Here is a 16,811-nt window from a genome sequence, read left to right as displayed (position 1 = left end):
AAATAGTTTTGTCTCATGGTGACCTGTGCACCGATTCATGTCTGGAGTCCAGGCATCTGGTTGTAAAACAAATCAACATGTAGACCACGACACAATATGATTTGATAGCTGGCTAATCAGTGTCACCTCTGAAACATCTGGCAGTGATGAAAACATGATTTCTCAGATTTAAAGGATGGTGCATTAAAATTTATATTTTCTCTACACTGTCTAAAACAGAGGTCTCAAACGGATTCCAGAGAGGGTCGAGACGGTGCAGGTTTTCTCTACAACAACCCACTCCAGCAGGTTATTTCACTACTTTGAGCAGATGGAATCAGTCAGCAGGGGTCGATATACATTTTTTTAACCTACTTGCACTGGTGCTAGTAACATAAATTACTTGCACCAAAAAAAAAGTTACTTGCACAACCAAAAGTCAGTCTTATATCAACCTTAAAACTCCTCCTCTGGGGAGAGTTTGAGGGGAGAGCAGCAGCAGGACAGTTTTTTCTTTTTCTTTTCTCACATGCGTGCACGAGCGAATCGTCTGTGAATAATATTTTATTTATTAACTACACAGATGTGTAATAAAACAAATAATGACAGAGTTTCAGGGGAGAGACAGAGAGAGAGAGAGAGAGGAACTACGGTGCCCTGGAAGTGCCATCGCAAAATGTTTTGCATGTGGAGAGAATGTTCACCCGTTTTATGATATTGTGCACACGTTTTATTAATTTGTGGGCTCAATTAAAGTCAGGTGTAAGCAGAAACAAGGCGAAATTCCGTGATGCTTTGAAATGACCGACGCGCAGTGACCGATGCTAGCAACTTGTTTAGCCACATCACTCTGATCGCTTCCTCCATCTTTTATTATGAAATAATGCTGAATTTATCTAGAAATGATTGTTGTACAAAAGGTTCAGATAGCTGTCACTGAGACAGATGACAATTCGAGGCAGTTTGAAGCAGAAACGAGGTGATAATCGGTGAACTGCGGCTAATGACGCATGCGCAGTGAAGGCAGGGGGGACTGATTTTTAGGGGGGACCATTTTTTGTTGACAAACTCTGTACATATTTATTTTAAATGTAAGCGGGCTGTTCCACAGGGTGTCAAAAAACCCACTCTTCACTTCTGCATCTGTCGCCATCTTGACATTTTCTGTTATTTAAACTGCATCAGATCTGTTCATCTTGTTTATTTTTGCAATTTAAAAGTCATCCACAGGGAAAAGCTGTGTTCGAAAGTGTGTCTGCATACAGAAAAAAGGACAGCTTATACTCCGGAGTGACTTATATCTGTTTTTCCTCTTCAGGAAGTGTTTTCTCTTTTTTTTTTTTTTTTTCCACGGGGACTTGTGCTCCTGAAAATACACTACTTATTTCATAACTGGCAACAATTCTCAAAGCTCACAACTGGAAAGGGAACTTCAGAATCCTATTCGTTCCGTTCCTGGGTCCCTTTGGCTTCAGTACATTTTGGCACTCGATGAAAACTAAACCTGGAATCTAATTATGAGGACTTAAGGTCTTCATGGAAAGTAATAATCCATGAAGCCAAACAAGAGATTGAAGTTTTTGCATTACCATATTTTCTATATTTTGGGTCAAGTTTTTTGGGATGCAGTTCCTGGTCGGTGGTGTCTTTGTGTGCTGTGGTAAAAACCCAACAACAGAGTAACACATAATACAGCTGTAATGACAGGAAGTTGATAAAACCGTTAACCAATGTGGATTCAAAGCATCGATTTCTATTTAATCCACTAGATGGCGGATGCAGCCTGTGAGCTGTTTCCAGCAGCCGCCATCTTTCTTAGCGTTATTCCGCGTCGTCAGGCATTAGATTAAATTGAAATATATGATGTGCTGACTTGGGTTAAAGTGATCTGAAAGTGATGTTTTGTGCAGCATTCAGGTGCTGCGACAAGCTGACAAAGGAGTATCAGCTGGTTAAATAAAGGTTCAATAAAGTAAAAAATAAATAATAATGAATTGCAGAGTGAGCGCTCATAAGTTTGTCAGCCTCTCTGCCAGTGCATGGCAGCCCGTGATCGTGGTGTTGGCCAGTGCTGCGTGCACATGAGGAGAGAGTTGCTGCACAAAAAGTCCGGCATTCATCCAGAGTGAATCAGCTGGAGAGAAGGTGAAGTGTGTGTGTGTGAGAGAGAGAGAGAGATCAAAACTGGCAACTGAACCCGCGTGCGTGCGTGTGAACTGGCGCACAGCTGCAGCACCGGTGATCAGAAACACCACACTTTTGGGGGAAAAAAAAAAATCAGAGAGACAAGACAGTGTGTCTCCCTCCCCTGTACAGACAGCGATTAGAGTTTTGGTATTTGAGAGATTTGAGAAATATTTGGCATGATTGCAGTGTGTGTAATTTTGGTGGCATATTTAGCATGTGTGGTGTGGTGTTTTTTTTTTTTTTTTTTTTTTTTTTTTTTTTTTTTTTTTTTTTTTTTTTTTTGTAAAAATGAGGCATCTTATGAATGTTGAACAAGCACTTCAGTTTTGTTTTTTTTTTTTAATTGGAGCAAGACACAGTCTGAACCAGACAGTGAGGATTCTGACGATGAAGGAAATGATCCCTCTTTCGTTGTGGATGAGGAACCAGAGCAGGTGGATCCAGATCACGCACTTCTGTTTGTAGCTGAACTCCATCCCAGCGCCGAGTCCTGGAACGCAGTGATGCAAACACACACTGCTCCAGCAGTGGCTCCAAGCGCGTTTCGTTTAAAGTGTGGAGATCAATGTTAGCTTTGGTTTCGTTTTGTTCCTCTTTTTTTTTCCTCTTCTTTTTTCTTCACATCAGGTTTTCCATCCTAAGATATTCTGTCAGAGCAAATTCATAGAATAGAAATGTTTTTTCTCTGTTTGGTGGGTCACATGACAGTCGCTTTGACTTTGTATATTCTACTAATATAAGAATATACACGAATGACATTAATTTCTCTCTGATATACTGAGTATTTCAGTGAAGTGTTTTCAGATTTCTTTCAACTTGTTCCAGAAAATTCAGATTTATGGTGAAACTGTCTTGAAAACATGGATCATGCCCACATTGATTTCACTTTATGTCTGGTTGTCAGACGCTAACCAACAAGGCAACAGCCAGTGAATGAGCGGGTCGCCACAGTCCTCCATCTAGTGAGTAAATAGATATCTGTGATTCAAAGTTATAGAATCTATACAATCATAACGTTGACATCCCATCACTCGATCCACAGGTTTATTCTTAAACTGGACTTCTTCTTTGGCCTTTCGGATGTTTTCTCACTTACCTGAGGGAGTGTAAATAAATAAATTGTGGAAGTCAGTTGGATGAGCGATGAAAGGACTTAAAGACCAAACATCACGTCCAGTCACATTCGACTAAAGTTGTGGATCAAATTTGTAACCATCATAGACTTCCCATCATGCATTGGTTTGGTCATACTTGTTGAGGTCAAAGTTTTTGATGGGAAACGTGGCCAGCATATTACCTGTTGCTCGTTTAAGGACTTTTAGATGTGGAAAAACATGAGCTTATGTTCATCTGTGATGCTCAGCTGTTTGAACATTTTTAGCTGCACGTTGGACTTGACGTGTCCTTTTTAACCCGTTATTTTTGTTTGTTGTCTTCCCAACTGTGTTCGCTCTGTAGAAGGAATTTGCAGCTCCGCCTCCTCCGCTTTTCAGGAAGTTGAGCAACCCAGACGTGATGTCTGCAGCAACCACCGGCACCAAATCCAAACTGCAGCGACAACTGAGTCAGGACGAGAGCCGCTGCCGCCGCAGCAGCGTGGCCATGACTGGTAACGCACACACGCTTTCAGCTTTCCAAATCCCATGTCACTCAGTGTTTTCCGTAAGTAGTCAGAGGTTCTTAACCTTAGGGCTGCGGTCCAGGAGAGGACCACAAAAAATCCCAGGTACACAGACCACATACAGTAACTGGTTGGCTTTTTATCACGTCAGACAAGAAATAACCTCAGAATTTACTGAGGAACATCACCACAGTGAGGTGATGTTCCACGTCCCCAGAGCTAGCCCCTGCCACGTAGTGTCCGTTGAGACCCTTGACTTTCACTGCCACCCACTGGGCAGAGCACCCACCCTCAGTGGTTCCCCCTGCAGGTTGTGAGCCCAAATGGAGATGGAAAGTCCACATTGCCTTTTCAGGCTGAGCCTGGCTGGACTTTGTGGCAAACCCAGTCACCAGGTGCTCGCTGACGGGCCCTCCATCCAGACCTGGCTGCAGACGGGGGCCCCTGGGCTTCCTCCGGACCAGCTCACATTCTCTCTGCCTTATTTTTTCATGAGGTCTTTATTTTTTGGTATTTATATTTGTATTTACATTTTGCAAATTGTTTTTTAATTATACTTTTGATACTCTGTGTGCTTCTTACCCTGTGTGCTGCTATACAATGCTGCTGGAACCTCAGTTTTCCTGAGGGAGTCTTCCCAAGGGATTAGTACAGTTCTATCTAATCTGAACCATTCTTAGTCCGGCCCCTCGCCTGAGACCAGTTTGCCATGAGAGACTCTACCAGGGACACGAAGGCTCCAGACAACACAGCTCTCGGGTTCATAGGGACACACAAACTTCTCCACCACGATAAGGTGATGGTTCCCGGAGAGGCGCATCATGCACCCAGAAAGTAGCCCTCGCTCACTTTGCACCTGACGTTCCCTTCATTGTTCTGATGCTGCGTTTTGCAGTTTTGGTCAGATGTCTGAGCAGCACAGCGGCAGGATGCTGATCAGTGCGAGTGTGACATCAGCAGTCCAACGCCGGCTGAAGGTGCGGCTGCAGCCTGAGGATGACTCATCTTATAATTTTATTCAAAAAACAATTAAACAGTTTGTTCTGAAATTAATCCATATAATAAATAATGAAAACAAATAGATAATATCCTCTATGGGCCTCTACTGGTGGTTGGCTCTCACTGCGGTATTGTATCACTTCCTGTTCCGGAGCACAGCGGTGTTTTGCTGTATCTGTTAGCTGTTTAATCTGCGCAGTTAGATTGATCTAGTTAACTAGATAACGATTTGTTTCACAGTGTAATCTTCACATGCCTTAACTAAAGCACTCCCTCTGCTGAATCATCTCTAAATTATTTACACATTATTCACTTTGTGTGTTTTTAGGAATCCGCTAGCTTAGCGCAGCTGCTAGCTCTTAGCCGGTTTAGCATGGCGGCTTCTCCTGTCTCTCACGCACTTTTCTGCTCTGGGTGTGAAATGTTTAGTTATTCCTCGGCCTCCTTTAGCAGTAATCGTACTTGTAATAAGTGTAGCTTATTCGTAGCTTTGGAGGCCAGGCTGGGCGAATTGGAGACTCGGCTCCGCACCGTGGAAAATCCTACAGCTAGCCGGGCCCCTGTAGTCGGTGCAGACCAAGGTAGTTTAGCCCCCGTTAGTTCCCCTCCGGCAGATCCCGAGCAGCCGGGAAAGCAGGCCGACTGGGTGACTGTGAGGAGGAAGCGTAGCCCTAAACAGAAGCCCCGTGTACACCGCCAACCTGTTCACATTTCTAACCGTTTTTCCCCACTCGGCGACACACCCGCCGAGGAACAAACTCTGGTTATTGGCGACTCTGTTTTGAGAAATGTGAAGTTAGCGACACCAGCAACCATAGTCAGTTGTCTTCCGGGGGCCAGAGCAGGCGACATTGAAGGAAATTTGAAACTGCTGGCTAAGGCTAAGCGTAAATTTGGTAAGATTGTAATTCACGTCGGCAGTAATGACACCCGGTTACGCCAATCGGAGGTCACTAAAATTAACATTGAATCGCTGTGTAACTTTGCAAAAACAATGTCGGACTCTGTAGTTTTCTCTGGGCCCCTCCCCAATCGGACTGGGAGTGACATGTTTAGCCGCATGTTCTCCCTGAATTGCTGTCTGTCTGAGTGGTGTACAAAAAATGAGGTGGGCTTCATAGATAATTGGCAAAGCTTCTGGGGAAAACCTGGTCTTGTTAGGAGAGACGGCATCCATCCCACTTTGGATGGAGCAGCTCTCATTTCTAGAAATCTGGCCAATTTTCTTAGAGCCTCCAAACCGTGACTTTCCAGGGTTGGGACCAGGAAGCAGAGTTGTAGTCTTACACACCTCTCTGCAGCTTCTCTTCCCCTGCCATCCCCTCATTACCCCATCCCCGTAGAGACGGTGCCTGCTCCCAGACCACCAATAACCAGCAAAAATCTATTTAAGCATAAAAATTCAAAAAGAAAAAATAATATAGCACCTTCAACTGCACCACAGACTAAAACAGTTAAATGTGGTCTGTTAAACATTAGGTCTCTCTCTTCTAAGTCCCTGTTAGTAAATGATATAATAATTGATCAACATATTGATTTATTCTGCCTTACAGAAACCTGGTTACAGCAGGATGAATATGTTAGTTTAAATGAGTCAACACCCCCGAGTCACACTAACTGCCAGAATGCTCGTAGCACGGGCCGAGGGGGAGGATTAGCAGCAATCTTCCATTCCAGCTTATTAATTAATCAAAAACCCAGACAGAGCTTTAATTCATTTGAAAGCTTGTCTCTTAGTCTTGTCCATCCAAATTGGAAGTCCCAAAAACCAGTTTTATTTGTTATCTATCGTCCACCTGGTCGTTACTGTGAGTTTCTCTGTGAATTTTCAGAACTTTTGTCTGACTTAGTGCTTAGCTCAGATAAGATAATTATAGTGGGCGATTTTAACATCCACACAGATACTGAGAATGACAGCCTCAACACTGCATTTAATCTATTATTAGACTCAATTGGCTTTGCTCAAAATGTAAATGAGTCCACCCACCACTTTAATCATATCTTAGATCTTGTTCTGATTTATGGTATGGAAATTGAAGACTTAACAGTATTCCCTGAAAACTCCCTTCTGTCTGATCATTTCTTAATAACATTTACATTTACCCAGCAGTGGGGAATAAGTTTCATTACAGTAGAAGTCTTTCAGAAAGCGCTGTAACTAGGTTTAAGGATATGATTCCTTCTTTATGTTCTCTAATGCCATATACCAACACAGTGCAGAGTAGCTACCTAAACTCTGTGAGTGCGATAGATTATCTCGTCAATAGTTTTATATCCTCATGGAGGACAACTTTGGATGCTGTAGCTCCTCTGAAAAAGAGAGCCTTAAATCAGAAGTGCCTGACTCCATGGTATAACTCACAAACTTGCAGCTTAAAGCAGATAACCCGTAAGTTGGAGAGGAAATGGCGTCTCGCTAATTTAGAAGATCTTCACTTAGCCTGGAAAAAGAGTCTTGCTCTATAAAAAAGCCCTCCGTAAAGCTAGGACATCTTACTACTCATCACTAATTGAAGAAAATAAGAACAACCCCAGGTTTCTTTTCAGCACTGTAACCAGGCTGACAAAGAGTCAGAGCTCTATTGAGCCGAGTATTCCTTTAACTTTAACTAGTAATGACTTCATGACTTTCTTTGCTAATAAAATTTTAACTATTAGAGAAAAAATTACTTATAACCATCCCAAAGACATATCGTTCTCTTTGGCTGCTTTCAGTGATGCCAGCGTTATGTGTCGGACGCAGCTCGGAGAACCGACCAGCGTTTGAAGGACCCAGTATGAAATAAGCAGAGCACGGTACAAAGGCTAACTGAATTTAATACATAACAGTGAAAATATAATAACAAAAAGGTGCGGCCTGGCGTGGTGCGCTCCCAGCAGCGCTAACGGTCCGGAGCCAGAAGCTGTTTCGGACCCAAGGACCCCGCCGACACCCCCCCAGGTGGCCGCAACAACCGAGTCTGTGAAAGAAGGAACCATTATGCGAGTCCACACTCTACACACAGAACACTTAAAGGTGTACAAACAGCAAACACTTCCTGGCTTGATTACTGATCAGCTTCCAAACCTGCAGGCATGGAACATCCAGTTCACAAAACTCCACCGCAGTGGAAGCTGATACATGACTAACAAACAGCTCAATACAATAAGGTGTGAGGGACACCACATTTACTGACTGTATAACTGTTAGTCACAAAATTTAACGTACCTCAGGAAGTGTGCTGACGAGCGTGAGACCTCACCCCCTCCTCTTTCACAGACTGTGCATCAAACCTGGACGTTCTCAGCATCCGCTGTTGATGAGATGGCTCCCGAGACGACGATCTCACCCGTCTGGTCACAAGGTCGAGTCTCTGGCAAATACACACTGTGCACTCCAGTCTTAAATGCCAACATGTTCCAATCCATCCAGATGCACCACAGCTGTGAGTCCTGACGAGTCGCAGGTGATCAGGGTGAGGTCCTGACAGCCTCAGCAACACAGCCACTCAGTCCCAAATGCACGCCACCTGGGAGGAAAACCAAAAAACAGAAACAAACCGGCAGCCAGGCCCCCCCCAGCCATATAACAATCAATCAATCAATTCAATCAATTTTTTTATATAGCGCCAAATCACAACAAACAGTTGCCCCAAGGCGCCTTATATTGTAAGACAAGGCCATACAACAATTATGTAAAACCCCAACGGTCAAAACGACCCCCTGTGAGCAAGCACTTGGCTACAGTGGGAAGGAAAAACTCCCTTTTAACAGGAAGAAACCTCCAGCAGAACCAGGCTCAGGGAGGGGCAGTCTTCTGCTGGGACTGGTTGGGGCTGAGGGAGAGAACCAAGAAAAAGACATGCTGTGGAGGGGAGCAGAGATCGATCACTAATGATTAAATGCAGAGTGGTGCATACAGAGCAAAAAGAGAAAGAAACAGTGCATCATGGGAACCCCCCAGCAGTCTACGTCTATAGCAGCATAACTAAGGGATGGTTCAGGGTCACCTGATCCAGCCCTAACTATAAGCTTTAGCAAAAAGGAAAGTTTTAAGCGTAATCTTAAAAGTAGAGAGGGTGTCTGTCTCCCTGATCTGAATTGGGAGCTGGTTCCACAGGAGAGGAGCCTGAAAGCTGAAGGCTCTGCCTCCCATTCTACTCTTACAAACCCTAGGAACTACAAGTAAGCCTGCAGTCTGAGAGCGAAGCGCTCTATTGGGGTGATATGGTACTACGAGGTCCCTAAGATAAGATGGGACCTGATTATTCAAAACCTTATAAGTAAGAAGAAGAATTTTAAATTCTATTCTAGAATTAACAGGAAGCCAATGAAGAGAGGCCAATATGGGTGAGATATGCTCTCTCCTTCTAGTCCCCGTCAGTACTCTAGCTGCAGCATTTTGAATTAACTGAAGGCTTTTTAGGGAACTTTTAGGACAACCTGATAATAATGAATTACAATAGTCCAGCCTAGAGGAAATAAATGCATGAATTAGTTTTTCAGCATCACTCTGAGACAAGACCTTTCTGATTTTAGAGATATTGCGTAAATGCAAAAAAGCAGTCCTACATATTTGTTTAATATGCGCTTTGAATGACATATCCTGATCAAAAATGACTCCAAGATTTCTCACAGTATTACTAGAGGTCAGGGTAATGCCATCCAGAGTAAGGATCTGGTTAGACACCATGTTTCTAAGATTTGTGGGGCCAAGTACAATAACTTCAGTTTTATCTGAGTTTAAAATCAGGAAATTAGAGGTCATCCATGTCTTTATGTCTGTAAGACAATCCTGCAGTTTAGCTAATTGGTGTGTGTCCTCTGGCTTCATGGATAGATAAAGCTGGGTATCATCTGCGTAACAATGAAAATTTAAGCAATACCGTCTAATAATACTGTCTAAGGGAAGCATGTATAAAGTAAATAAAATTGGTCCTAGCACAGAACCTTGTGGAACTCCATAATTAACTTTAGTCTGTGAAGAAGATTCCCCATTTACATGAACAAATTGTAATCTATTAGACAAATATGATTCAAACCACCGCAGCGCAGTGCCTTTAATACCTATGGCATGCTCTAATCTCTGTAATAAAATTTTATGGTCAACAGTATCAAAAGCAGCACTGAGGTCTAACAGAACAAGCACAGAGATGAGTCCACTGTCCGAGGCCATAAGAAGATCATTTGTAACCTTCACTAATGCTGTTTCTGTAGTATGATGAATTCTAAAACCTGACTGAAACTCTTCAAATAGACCATTCCTCTGCAGATGATCAGTTAGCTGTTTTACAACTACCCTTTCAAGAATTTTTGAGAGAAAAGGAAGGTTGGAGATTGGCCTATAATTAGCTAAGATAGCTGGGTCAAGTGATGGCTTTTTAAGTAATGGTTTAATTACTGCCACCTTAAAAGCCTGTGGTACATAGCCAACTAACAAAGATAGATTGATCATATTTAAGATCGAAGCATTAAATAATGGTAGGGCTTCCTTGAGCAGCCTGGTAGGAATGGGGTCTAATAAACATGTTGATGGTTTGGATGAAGTAACTAATGAGAATAACTCAGACAGAACAATCGGAGAGAAAGAGTCTAACCAAATACCGGCATCACTGAAAGCAGCCAAAGATATCGATACGTCTTTGGGATGGTTATGAGTAATTTTTTCTCTAATAGTTAAAATTTTGTTAGCAAAGAAAGTCATGAAGTCATTACTAGTTAAAGTTAATGGAATACTCAGCTCAATAGAGCTCTGACTCTTTGTCAGCCTGGCTACAGTGCTGAAAAGAAACCTGGGGTTGTTCTTATTTTCTTCAATTAGTGATGAGTAGAAAGATGTCCTAGCTTTACGAAGGGCTTTTTTATAGAGCAACAGACTCTTTTTCCAGGCTAAGTGAAGATCTTCTAAATTAGTGAGACGCCATTTCCTCTCCAACTTACGGGTTATCTGCTTTAAGCTACGAGTTTGTGAGTTATACCACGGAGTCAGGCACTTCTGATTTAAAGCTCTCTTTTTCAGAGGAGCTACAGCATCCAAAGTTGTCTTCAATGAGGATGTAAAACTATTGACGAGATACTCTATCTCCCTTACAGAGTTTAGGTAGCTACTCTGCACTGTGTTGGTATATGGCATTAGAGAACATAAAGAAGGAATCATATCCTTAAACCTAGTTACAGCGCTTTCTGAAAGACTTCTAGTGTAATGAAACTTATTCCCCACTGCTGGGTAGTCCATCAGAGTAAATGTAAATGTTATTAAGAAATGATCAGACAGAAGGGAGTTATCAGGGAATACTGTTAAGTCTTCTATTTCCATACCATAAGTCAGAACAAGATCTAAGATATGATTAAGTGGTGGGTGGACTCATTTACTTTTTGAGCAAAGCCAATAGAGTCTAATAATAGATTAAATGCAGTGTTGAGGCTGTCATTCTCAGCATCTGTGTGGATGTTAAAATCGCCCACTATAATTATCTTATCTGAGCTAAGCACTAAGTCAGACAAAAGGTCTGAAAATTCACAGAGAAACTCACAGTAACGACCAGGTGGACGATAGATAATAACAAATAAAACTGGTTTTTGGGACTTCCAATTTGGATGGACAAGACTAAGAGACAAGCCTTCAAATGAATTAAAGCTCTGTCTGGGTTTTGGATTAATTAATAAGCTGGAATGGAAGATTGCTGCTAATCCTCCACCCCGGCCCGTGCTACGAGCATTCTGACAGTTAGTGTGACTCGGGGGTGTTGACTCATTTAAACTAACATATTCATCCTGCTGTCACCAGGTTTCTGTTAGGCAGAATAAATCAATATGTTGATCAATTATTATATCATTTACCAACAGGGACTTAGAAGAGAGAGACCTAATGTTTAATAGACCACATTTAACTGTTTTAGTCTGTGGTGCAGTTGAAGGTGCTATATTATTTTTTCTTTTTGAATTTTTATGCTTAAATAGATTTTTGCTGGTTATTGGTAGTCTGGGAGCAGGCACCGTCTCTACGGGGATGGGGTAATGAGGGGATGGCAGGGGGAGAGAAGCTGCAGAGAGGTGTGTAAGACTACAACTCTGCTTCCTGGTCCCAACCCTGGATAGTCACGGTTTGGAGGATTTAAGAAAATTGGCCAGATTTCTAGAAATGAGAGCTGCTCCATCCAAAGTGGGATGGATGCCGTCTCTCCTAACAAGACCAGGTTTTCCCCAGAAGCTTTGCCAATTATCTATGAAGCCCACCTCATTTTTGGACACCACTCAGACAGCCAGCAATTCAAGGAGAACATGCGGCTAAACATGTCACTCCCGGTCCGATTGGGGAGGGGCCCAGAGAAAACTACAGAGTCCGACATTGTTTTTGCAAAGTTACACACCGATTTAATGTTAATTTTAGTGACCTCCGATTGGCGTAACCGGGTGTCATTACTGCCGACGTGAATTACAATCTTACCAAATTTACGCTTAGCCTTAGCCAGCAGTTTCAAATTTCCTTCAATGTCGCCTGCTCTGGCCCCCCGGAAGACAATTGACTATGGTTGCTGGTGTCGCTAACTTCACATTTCTCAAAACAGAGTCGCCAATAACCAGAGTTTGATCCTCGGCGGGTGTGTCGTCGAGTGGGAAAAAACGGTTAGAGATGTGAACGGGTTGGCGGTGTACACGGGGCTTCTGTTTAGGGCTACGCTTCCTCCTCACAGTCACCCAGTCAGCCTGCTTTCCCGGCTGCTCGGGATCTGCCAGGCGGGAACTAACGGCGGCTAAGCTACCTTGGTCCGCACCGACTACAGGGGCCTTGCTAGCTGTAGAATTTTCCACGGTGCGGAGCCGAGTCTCCAATTCGCCCAGCCTCGCCTCCAAAGCTACGAATAAGCTACACTTATTTCAAGTACCATTACTGCTAAAGGAGGCCGAGGAATAACTAAACATTTCACACCCAGAGCAGAAAAGTGCGGGAGAGACAGGAGAAGCCGCCATGCTAAATCGGCTAAGAGCTAGTAGCTACGCTAAGCTAGCGGATTCCTAAAAACACGCAAAGTGAATAATGTGTAAATAATTTAGAGGTGATTCAGCAGAAGGAGTGCTTTAGTTAAGGCACGTAAAGATTACACTGGGAAACAAATCGTAATCTAGATAACTAGATCAATCTAACTGCGCAGATTAAACAGCTAACAGATACAGAAAAACACCGCTGTGCTCCGGAACAGGAAGTGATACAATACCGCAGTGAGAGCCAACCACCAGTAACAGCCAGTATTTGGTTAGACTCTTTCTCTCCGATTGTTCTGTCAGTTATTTTCATTAGTTACTTCCTCCAAACCATCAACATGTCTATTAGACCCCATTCCTACCAGGCTGCTCAAGGAAGCCCTACCATTAATTAATGCTTCGATCTTAAATATGATCAGTCTGTCTTTATTAGTTGGCTATGTACCACAGGCTTTTAAGGTGGCAGTAATTAAACCATTACTTAAAAAGCCATCACTTGACCCAGCTATCTTAGCTAATTATAGGCCAATCTCCAACCTTCCTTTTCTCTCAAAAATTCTTGAAAGGGTAGTTGTAAAACAACTAACTGATCATCTGCAGAGGAATGGTCTATTTGAAGAGTTTCAAGTCAGGTTTTAGAATCCATCATAGTACAGAAACAGCATTAGTGAAGGTTACAAATGATCTTCTTATGGCCTCAGACAGTGGACTCATCTCTGTGCTTGTTCTGTTAGACCTCAGTGCTGCTTTTGATACTGTTGACCATAAAATTGTATTAGAGATTAGAGCATGCCATAGGTATTAAAGGCACTGCGCTGCAGTGGTTTGAATCATATTTATCTAATAGATTACAATTTGATCATGTAAATGGGGAATCTTCTTCACAGACTAAGGTTAATTATGGAGTTCCACAAGGTTCTGTGCTAGGACCAATTTTATTCACTTTATACATGCTTCCCTTAGGCAGTATTATTAGACAGCATTGCTTAAATTTTCATTGTTACGCAGATGATACCCAGCTTTATCTATCCATGAAGCCAGAGGACACACACCAATTAGTTAAACTGCAGGATTGTCTTAGACATAAAGACATGGATGACCTCTAATTTCCTGCTTTTAAACTCAGATAAAACTGAAGTTATTGTACTTGGCCCCACAAATCTTAGAAACATGGTGTCTAACCAGATCCTTACTCTGGATGGCATTACCCTGACCTCTAGTAATACTGTGAGAAATCTTGGAGTCATTTTTGATCAGGATATGTCATTCAATGCGCATATTAAACAAATATGTAGGACTGCTTTTTTGCATTTGCGCAATATCTCTAAAATCAGAAAGGTCTTGTCTCAGAGTGATGCTGAAAAACTAATTCATGCATTTATTTCCTCTAGGCTGAACTATTGTAATTCATTATTATCAGGTTGTCCTAAAAGTTCCCTGAAAAGCCTTCAGTTAATTCAAAATGCTGCAGCTAGAGTACTGACAGGGACTAGAAGGAGAGAGCATATCTCACCCATATTGGCCTCTCTTCATTGGCTTCCTGTTAATTCTAGAATAGAATTTAAAATTCTTCTTCTTACTTATAAGGTTTTGAATAATCAGGTCCCATCTTATCATAGGAACCTCATAGTACCATATCACCCCAATAGAGCGCTTCGCTCTCAGACTGCAGGCTTACTTGTAGTTCCTAGGGTTTGTAAGAGTAGAATGGGAGGCAGAGCCTTCAGCTTTCAGGCTCCTCTCCTCTGGAACCAGCTCCCAATTCAGATCAGGGAGACAGACACCCTCTCTACTTTTAAGATTAGGCTTAAAACTTTCCTTTTTGCTAAAGCTTATAGTTAGGGCTGGATCAGGTGACTCTGCACCATCCCTTAGTTATGCTGCTATAGACTTAGACTGCTGGGGGTTTCCCATGATGCATTGAGTGTTTCTTTCTCTTTTTGCTCTGTATGCACCACTCTGCATTTAATCATTAGTGATTGATCTCTGCTCCCCTCCACAGCATCTTTTTCCTGGTTCTCTCCCTCAGCCCCAACCAGTCCCAGCAGAAGACTGCCCCTCCCTGAGCCTGGTTCTGCTGGAGATTTCTTCCTGTTAAAAGGGAGTTTTTCCTTCCTGCTGTCGCCAAGTGCTTGCTCACAGGGGGTCGTTTTGACCGTTGGGGTTTTTCCGTAATTATTGTATGGCCTTGCCTTACAATATAAAGCGCCTTGGGGCAACTGTTTGTTGTGATTTGGTGCTATATAAATAAAATTGATTTGATTTAATAAATCAGGAGAATAAGCAGGGGTGGTGGCCAAGTGGTTAATGTGCTTGGTTTCAGTTCAGAAGGCTCTGGTTTCAAATCCCACCCCTGCCACATTTCTCCATATAATGTGGAGAGTCAGGAAGGGTATCCGGCGTAAAACCTGTGCCAATTCAACATGCAGATCCACCTTGGATTTGCTATTGCGACCCCGAGTGCAAAGAAGGAGGCAGCCGAAGGGACTTACTTACTAATAAATCAGGAGATTAGCCAGTATACGTTTTAAGCAAATGAGTCAGCAGGTGTGTTTAGAGTCTTTTTCAGTGTAAATGTGAACTGAGCTGTTTGCTACAGACGCACAACATATTCACAAAAACAAACAAGCAAAAAAAAAAAAAAAAAAAAAATTGGACACTTGAGCTCATAATTATGACAATCTGTTAATTGTAAGAAAATATCTCATAATTACGAGATCAATATCAGGAAAGAAAGAACAAAAAACCCACCAGTGTTTTGATGTATTCAGTCTTTGAATGGTCAGAAAACCAATTCCCTAATTCCTAATTCCCAAGAAAACTTATTTTTTTCTTTTATTTAGTTTCCAGTGGGAAGTGAAACGTGACCATATTGTTGTCTACAGGTAAGCAGCTGCTTCCTCTCTCCAGCAGTCTGCACACTGGTGTCAGTCAGCTAGCCTCCCAGGTGCCTGGCGCCATTGGGGGCGTGTCCACAGAAGACGACGTCAATAACCTGGTCCGAATGAGGAGCCACACCCTGGGACAGTCTGCTCCATCACTCACCGGACTGGTCAGTACCACAAAGTGCAACTGGTGAAGGGTTCTTTATAGTCCTGCTTTGTTCCGGTGTCCTCGCACAGTATGAGGACTCCCTGTCTGAAAGACACAAAGTTTCTCTCTGTCACAAACATTTCATTTTCTTTCATTTCATTTATTAATTTATTTGAATGGGACAGTGCATATTAATGAACAGAAAACAACTACTGAAAATATGCCAGATTTAGCTCAAGGCTGTTTTCCATCTGCAGTCCCGTGGGGTAAAAATACCACCAACACAAAACATACATGACCCCTTACAGAGAATACAATATAATACAATACAGTACGACACAACATAACACATTACAAGACAAACACTACAGTAAACAAAATAACACAAAATCAGTACTATTGCTAAAGTGCCTAAATGTTAAAGTGCTGATCATAAAAAAAATTACACACTCCTCTGTATCCTTCCTCTTCATCTAAAATCTCAACTAATGTTCACAGTTTTGCTGACCAAGGAGCCATTCTTTTAAGTCCCCTCTTAAATAAAATATACGTGTTGCTTTCTCTAACTATAATTGGTAGAGCATTCCAACTCGAACAACCCTTGATAGAAAGCACTTTTTGTGCAAATGTGGACTGTCGAAACTGTACCAAACAGTCCCCCCGCACTGTCGAGTACTAGTCTTACTATTCCTTTTTTTTAAATAAATTCATTAAGAGGTGGTGGTACAAGCCCATTCAGTACCTGATACAATTAATAATTATTTTAGAAATTTTTAAACTTTTAAAAAGTAAAAAATGTATATTTCTCAAATAGTTCACAAGTGTGATAAGACTGAGGCTTTCGATCAAGTATCTTAATTGCTTTTTTATATAGCTATTCGACTGGCTTTAGTACAGTAACACTTGCGAAGGACCATGTAGTGAAGCAGTATTCAATATGAGAAAATATCATAGTGGAGGTAGGACTTTGCTGCTGCAGTTGTAATGAATGGTCTAATTTGTTTATAATTTTGTAAATTAAATTTTATTG

The 16,811-nt window shown here is 42.1% G+C and overlaps 1 protein-coding gene across 3 annotated transcripts in view; it reads left to right on the top strand.

The window, feature by feature from the left end:
* Positions 1-16,811, top strand: part of mast2 (microtubule associated serine/threonine kinase 2) — a 240,637-nt gene that overhangs the window by 47,292 nt on the left and 176,534 nt on the right. For all 3 annotated transcript variants that reach the window (XM_034179342.1, XM_034179341.1, XM_034179340.1), the window contains exons 2-3: positions 3,625-3,775; positions 15,634-15,800. In XM_034179342.1, coding sequence (XP_034035233.1) covers positions 3,625-3,775; positions 15,634-15,800 — 318 coding nt within the window. The remainder of the gene's footprint in view (positions 1-3,624; positions 3,776-15,633; positions 15,801-16,811) is intronic.

The sequence above is a fragment of the Thalassophryne amazonica genome, chromosome 10 (genome assembly GCF_902500255.1).
Source record: "Thalassophryne amazonica chromosome 10, fThaAma1.1, whole genome shotgun sequence".
Classification (NCBI taxonomy): domain Eukaryota; kingdom Metazoa; phylum Chordata; class Actinopteri; order Batrachoidiformes; family Batrachoididae; genus Thalassophryne; species Thalassophryne amazonica.
Note: the sequence above shows the minus strand (reverse complement) of the source record. Positions and strands in the feature narration are given on the sequence as shown.